Source organism: Oryza sativa, chromosome 12 (assembly GCF_034140825.1).
Source record: "Oryza sativa Japonica Group chromosome 12, ASM3414082v1".
Classification (NCBI taxonomy): domain Eukaryota; kingdom Viridiplantae; phylum Streptophyta; class Magnoliopsida; order Poales; family Poaceae; genus Oryza; species Oryza sativa.
This window is the reverse complement of record NC_089046.1, coordinates 8399101-8406667: the sequence shown is the minus strand read 5'-3', so window position 1 is coordinate 8406667 and position 7567 is coordinate 8399101. Positions and strand designations below refer to the sequence as shown.

General features: G+C 38.9%; 1 protein-coding gene across 1 annotated transcript; it reads left to right on the top strand.

The window, feature by feature from the left end:
• The first annotated feature begins 269 nt into the window (after positions 1–269).
• On the top strand, positions 270–6616 carry LOC107277839 (cysteine-rich receptor-like protein kinase 19). The gene is made up of 6 exons (XM_026021781.1): positions 270–437; positions 3416–3692; positions 3780–3996; positions 4099–4243; positions 5220–5399; positions 6554–6616. Exons 1-6 carry the CDS (start codon positions 270–272, stop codon positions 6614–6616), a joined length of 1050 nt encoding a protein of 349 aa, XP_025877566.1.
• The last annotated feature ends 951 nt before the right edge of the window (positions 6617–7567 follow it).

Sequence of the window (7567 nt, the reverse complement as noted above, 5' to 3'; positions counted from 1 at the left end):
AAAATCATAGCCAATGCTCAAATAAAATACTAAAAATACATATTTAAAATGAGTCCAGGAATATTTAGAAAAATAAATCACCACACATAAATCATCATAATAAAAATTCAAATAATATTAAGGTACCCCGGCATGTGCACGGGCTAGCTTCCTAGCTGTTCTAACGAATGAAAATACACTTCAAACTTCTTTATAATAGAGAATATTATTTTTTTTCTCTTCTTGCTGCAAATTAAAACGCTTCTTGATGTTCAGCTGGATTTACAGAGATGTTCGCCGTCATCAGGGCAAGACGAAGTTCACTTCCTGTAGGAATCCCAAAACTTCCCCGTGTTCGACAGAGGGAATTAATGAACTTCAGTTTTATTGAGTTGGAGGCTGCCACTCATAACTTTGCAACAACAATTGGTCAAGGTGGTTCTGGAACTGTCTACAAGGTCAGTCCCAATTCTAACTTGGCGTCTTGGTTTGCTCGGGTTGGGAGCAATTCAGTTTTGGATCATGTTAGTTAATTTTGGGATCAATTATATAGCAACTATATATAGCAATGGCTCGTTAGTCCCAGTTCAATTATGTCAGGCACAACTATTATAGAGCCCCATCAGTTTACCTAATAAGAGTAAAAGCTAAAACTTGAAATTTTAAACTTGATTTTGATGTTGATTTTAAGATTTTCTCAACGTAATTTCATTTAGCGTTGGCTTTTAATTTGCTACGAACATACATATAAAAGTTTTATTTATAAATTAATTTTAATTTCCTATAAGCCGTTTTGGCTTATTAGAAAATATGGATAACCGATGAGGCTCGTATTGTCCAATTCACAATTGTCCACCAGATACCTTTCGATGTGTGGGATCATGCGCACATAAATAGCCATTTAATCTTTATTGTGTATTTGAACATGGTTGAAATGTTTTAGAATAGTAGCCACGATGCAAGGAACAAACAGAAAATCGTTACAAGATAATTGAGCTATTGCCATTAAATTATTATAACAAAAAATAATTCATAGCAATATAATGTACTATTTCAATGATAATTTTTAGGCAAATAACTATATTTTATTGTAACAATTTACAGTCGTTATTTTATTTAGTATTTTTATTGTAATAGAAAATGATATATCACCAAAAAACATTATTGTTGAAAAAAAATGTTCTATCGCCACAATTTTAATTTTTTGGTAATTTGCATAGTACATGGCTATGGCAAGTTACTTTTCAATATTTTCTATTGCCACGATCAACAAATTCGTTGCAATAAAAAAATTGTCATCTCATAATTTAACATATTTTTTTCATATGGACATAGATTGGGACAAATTTTATAAGAAAATTATAGCTCTCAACGAGATCTAAACTTTATAGGTGATAACTTTTTCATTTGAAATCTTTTAGATTCAAATCTCAGTTAGGTAGGCTTAAATGGAACGATATGCATTTTGTAACAGAAATGATGTCTAGGTGAGGTGAGTTGGTAAAGGAGAGCGCATGTGAGGATAAGTCTTGGGTTCGAATCCTAGCCAATACAAGTTATAAAAAATAAATAGTTATGATGATAGATTAATATTTGAACTTTTAATTTAGTACGTAGAACTAATGCCACATATGGAGTGGTGGCAATAATATGATTTTTTGCCACATCCATTCCGTGGCAACATCAAAATTTATTACCATCAAATAAAAATCATTGCAATAACCTATTACCACCCTATTTATTACCACGGATAGCAACAATTTTAAAATTGTAGCAACATGTATATATTGCCTCAATAGTATTGATGCCCTGATTTTTTTCATGGCGACAAATGAATATTTTTTCCTATGATGCATTGTTTGTCATCCATGCGATGATGTCAACAAAGCACAAACTAAACATGACTCGATCTACGGCATAGTACAAGAAACCGGACCAGGCCGGCGGTTGAACCGGAAAAAACCAGAACTAGGGACCTTGGCGGCTTGGTTCAACAAAAAGACCGCCCTGCAATCGAACCGGTAAAAAACGGGTGAACCGGGTGGTTTTTATGGGAACCGGTGGACCGGTAGCGGTTTTTCAAGAATCGAATAGATTTTTAATTTGTCCTAGCAGTATGGCATTAATCCAGGCAATGCTTGGCAATGATGACATGTTGCAGTCTCTTCCAAGGAGTTCTGGTGCTAGCCGTGTGAAGGAAGTGGCTCCTCGGTGGCTTGGCTGATGCCCATTGTTGGATGCCGAAGCTGCTTTTCGCTTTGGCGACCTTTGTGCCTTCAGTGTCGCTGCGGTTGTGAAGTCGGCGCTGCTAGGTCGCTTGGGCGCCTAGCTCGGCAATGATAACACCTCTTCTGCGATGTAGGAGCTATTGTGTCGCTTTTGTGTTTAGCCTGGCGGCGACGTCCTGCGTTTGTGCTCCGCCGTTGTTGTTAGTTGTGTAGCGGCGGGTTTCAGCCGGTTTTTCTGTAATTAACCGTGCAGTTGTATGGTTTTCGGGCCAGGTTTTCCTTATAAACTGGGTCAATTCTCTTCTAAATATAAAAGTGGAACAAAGTTCCGCCTTAGGCTTAAAAAAAAGGAGTTGACGTGTGTCAGTGTGTAGGTGATTGATTGATAGCTTGATTTAGAGCCAACAACTTTGATAAAACATGATACTAGCATGGAAGAAGAAAAAAAGGCAGAGAATTGCTATTAACTATAATAAGTTAAGGATGATTTGTATAGGTTTGTAGGATTCATTTCTCCTTATCTACCATCGGCACAGGCAACCGGTTAGGGGGCTGCGTGGTGGAGGCAGTCGCCCTGTGGATTTTGCGGAGGCGGCACGCGGTGGAGGGGGAGAGATGAGTGAGGTGGCGGCGGGCGTGCGCTGGATTTGGCAGAGGAGGAGGCGGTGTGCGCGGTGGATGGGGAGAGAGGCGCATGCAGTGGAAGGAGGGAGAGGTGGCAATGCATGGTGGAACCATGGAAGGGGCCGCGAGGTGGCGGCGCCCAGGGTTTTTTCTTGCGTCGATTTTCTTTTTGGCGTGGAAAAAATTTTGGCGGTTTTTTTTATTTTCCCGCACACCTAAATGAATTTGCCGCCTGAGCTTTCACCTCACTCTATCTTAACTGTGAGATCATGATCTGACAGACGAAACATTGCTGACAGATGGATAATAATCATTAAGTTCTCTGGATATATAATTTGTTTCTACTCATAATATTGCTGTTATTTTGATCCAAAAAATATTTAGATTTCCTAACATATAACATGTCTTATTACGCAGTATTGTCAACACATAATTTGCCAAAATCTATCAATAATTCTTTATCTTTACTGATAGATGTCTGCTGGTAATCTAGTGTCATGGTGTACTGTATGCCTCATGGCTACTCCCACGTTGATAAGACTTTCTTGGGTGCTGTTTTGACTGTGTAATTTTGCACTTTTCAGGGTGTTTTATCTGATGGGGTTCAGGTTGCTATCAAGAAACATACAGATGGATTTCCATCTCAATATGACGAGATGCCCAAAAAGCATCCTTTGATCCTTCTACGTTCAATGCTTGAGCATAAAAATATAGTTAAACTTGTAGGATATTGCCACGAATACAGGGAAATTGAAATGCCGAAAGAAAATGCCACAAATGGAAATGTTTCTGCCAAAGAAGAATTTCTTTTGCTGGTTGAAGAATACATGACAAATGGAAACTTGGGCAACTTAATCTATGGTACGCACTATAAACAGAAAATTTGATCCTAACTTTTGTTGTTTATAATTACTGATTGTCCCACTTCAAATTGTTCTGGTTTTGCAGGGGGGTTGCTTGATTGGTCCTCCCGATTAAAAATAATTGAAGGGATAACCCAGGGAGTTGTTTACCTTCACACCCACTCCGAGAAACCTATAGTCCATCTGGACCTGAAACCAGACAACATACTTTTGGATTCTAACATGAACCCTAAGATTGGTGATTTTGGATTATCTGAAGAATTACAAGATGACTACATTAATGCAAGCGTTAGTGGAACACTGTAAGATATATGGCATTTCATTCGTTGCCTCTGAAATTATTTTCTTTCTATTTTCTCTACATACCCTTGATAGGATCTGAATTTGTATTTTGTGATATTTAGGGGCTATATGCCACCAGAATATATTATAGAAGGTACTGTCTCTTTGAAGAATGATGTCTACGGTTTTGGTGTGACACTACTTGAGACCATTAGTGGAATGAGTGAGTCTGGACGAGGTGCTCGTCATCAAGCTTCGATTGAGTGGGTAAGTACCTATTTGTTGAGATTTGTTCTTTTACTATTGAATTCTTATATAATACTCACTTGATCGAACTATATTGTGACAACATAATTATGACGTCCAAAACCGTGTGTAAAAAACAATAATCTGCACTACCTCCGATCTCGAAATGATGGCGTCCTAAATTGTGTGTAGTCACATGTCAAAAAAATTTGAAGTCATTAATAGATGCAACAATATCATGATTAAATTGTGAAAATTATATTAAGAGAATTTTAATGAAAAACTCATCGATGTTAAAAACATCCATCACCACTTTATAAATGGAGGTAGCAACAAAATAATTGGCAAAGTATAAAACTTCTGTTCACTACACCAACTAAGAATACACATAATTATATTTGGAAAAAAAAGTATGAATTACCCCCCTGAACGAATTACCGAGTTATTTGCCTGGTTTGTATAGTTGGGGGTAAATAATGTCTTGTTTTGTGGTCTAAGGTGTAATACGGTCGACCGCGATAGTTTAGGGGGTAATTAATATTTTTTCCTCGTATCTGTGAGGCTCATTGGGTGGAGTTTTGCAATCACAACTCTACTGTCCGATATATGGTGCATGTTGTTTGTATAAACCTTTTAATGATCAAGGTTCACAATTTGTTTGTATGAAATTGGACTACTATACTAAGATACTCTCGTGCCATAACTAATTCAATATATTAGTGCACGGAGGAACGGTCATGAAAGGAAACCATGTGTGTTAATTACTCTGAGTAAACTTGTCCGATATATGGTGCATGCTGTTTGTATAAACCTTTTAATGATCAAGGTTCACAATTTGTTTGTATGAAATTGGACTTCTATACTAAGATGCTCTCGTGCCATAACTAATTCAATATATTAGTACACGGAGGAGCGGTCATGAAAGGAAACCATGTGTGTTAATTACTCTGAGTAAACTTGTCGTACATGTTGATACATTTTTTTTTATCTTTCCCAGGCATGGAACGTACGTCTATCTGGAGGTATGAACAAGTTATTCGATCCCCGGCTTTGCGACGAATCTCAACTGAAGGAGATCAAAAGATGCATGGATATTGGACTGCTCTGTACCCAGAACAAAGCGACAGAGAGGCCAACCATGCAGGATGTTCTTAAAATGATTCAGGGCAAGAAGAAGGTACCGACCCCCAAGCAACCAGGCTACATCAAACGAGCACGGGCTGCGGGGCCGTTGTAAGCATGTCTGCATGTGTAGTGATAAGCGTCATGGTTTGTGTCTATCACCATGCCTGGTTGTTGTTTTTTAATTTTCCATAAGGAAAAACTGTTTTACATCTGTGACATGCGCATCTCTTTGGATTTGTTAGAAAATAATAAAACACCTGATGCTCTGATTTATGTGAGCTCAGTTATACATATTATTAATCTGTATATTGAATAATTTATCATATTTTTTTGAGATTTTCATCATAGATTGTTAACGGGTATCGTCATCTTTGAGGTATTCATCCATAGCATTTCTATGTAACCCTAAGGTTGGCCAGGTCTTTTACTGCGCTTGTTGCCAGATGACCGATTATAGAGGTTTTTCCCTATGTGGCATTAAGAAAGATGGTGTCTGCCTCTGTGCCACTAAAAAGTTCGAGCCTCCCTCTCTGCCATCGTCAAACTTTATCGCGCTCTCCACACCATTCCGTCCGTTTTTTGTCGTAACGGTGGGTAACGACGCAGCCAAATGACTTAGTTACCCTTAGGCTTGAGATACCATTTGAACAAGTTTGTTTTCTTCTGTGCCATTCGGAGGACAGCCGCAGGCGTTTCTTTTTGGCGGCAAAGGCAGGGCTGTTTGGCGCCAACTGAGCCTCTGGCCCTTCTCCTCCTACATATGACACCTCAGCCCTTGTACTTCCCACTCCTCCATCTCCATCTCATTCACCTGTCTTCTTCTCCAACCATATCCCAAGAATCCAGCAGCTATGGTAGTAGGGTGAAGCGGGTGCTTTGCCCCAACTGCCATGTGCTTGCAAGCTGGTTCATCTCGACAACAAAAAAGAACAGCAACTATGCCTTTCACAAGTTCCCTTATTTTGTAGTTTGTGTTTCATTCTCTGCTCACATCTTGTCTTTGGTTTTTTTTTTGTTTGCTTACAATTAATGTGTTAATGGTTTGGCTTTCAGATTGGAGGCTAACAGTATTATCAGTGGGAGGATAAAATGGTGGACACTGGAGTGCAGACACCTCATGCCCCTACTCCAATTCATGCAGTTCCCCTAATGGCAGTGGCACCACTTGGTGGTTTCCCTACTGCAGCTCCATTGGCTATCATGCAGGAAGGTTCTCAGGCTGCTGGAATTGTAGGCAATGCACAAGTGGGCAATAGGGTGATGCAGTAGCTTAAGGTTGTGTTTGTTGCTGCCTGTTCCTGACCGGAACAGTGCACACGGAAAACGGAGCGGACCAATAGCGCGTGATTAATTAAGTATTAGATTTTTTTTTCAAAAATTGATCAATACGATTTTTTAAGCAACTTTCATGTAGAAACTTTTCGCAAAAAACACACCGTTTAGCAGTTTGAAAAGTGTGCGCGTGAAAAAAGAGAGTGGGGACTTGGGAACTAGGGAAATGAACTAAGCCTAAGTGGCTTGAAAAGATAGTCTATATTTGCATTTTTCTTACTTTGTATGCTATTTTCAAGAAGTAGGTGGTTGTGTGTGTGAGTAGTCATGGATAAATGGATGTATGGATGGATGAATGAATGAATTTTCAATGTTGAATGGTGAAAGTGTAATTGTCCAGAATGAAACAACATAGCATAACTAGTCGTTTCCTCACATAACTAGCTGTTTCATCACATGATAGCACTAAATGTCGGCAATAGACATGACTTATCAAATACATTACTTGTTTGCATCCACATAACAACATGGCAAACTAACGGAACAAAAGAAGAGTGTTTCATCACATGGCAGATGTTTTTCACCATCAAAGAACAAAAGAATAGTTATGCCAGCGACTGAAAGGGCAAGAGCGACATTTTTCCTGCCTGGGCCCACATGTCAGAACTGCCAAACTGTTAAACCCAAGCAGAATAGCGATGGAATGGTGTGGAGGGTGTGATAAAGTTCGACGATGGTGGAGAGGGAGGCTCGAACTTTTTAGTGGCACAGAGGCACACACCATCTTTCTATATATTGAATAATTTATCATAATTTTTTGAGATTTTCATCACAAATTGTTAACAGGTATCGTCATCTTTGGGGTATTCATCCATAGCACTTCTGTCTAACCCTAGGGTTGGCAGGGTCTTTTACTACGCTTGCTACCAGATGATCGATTATAATGAT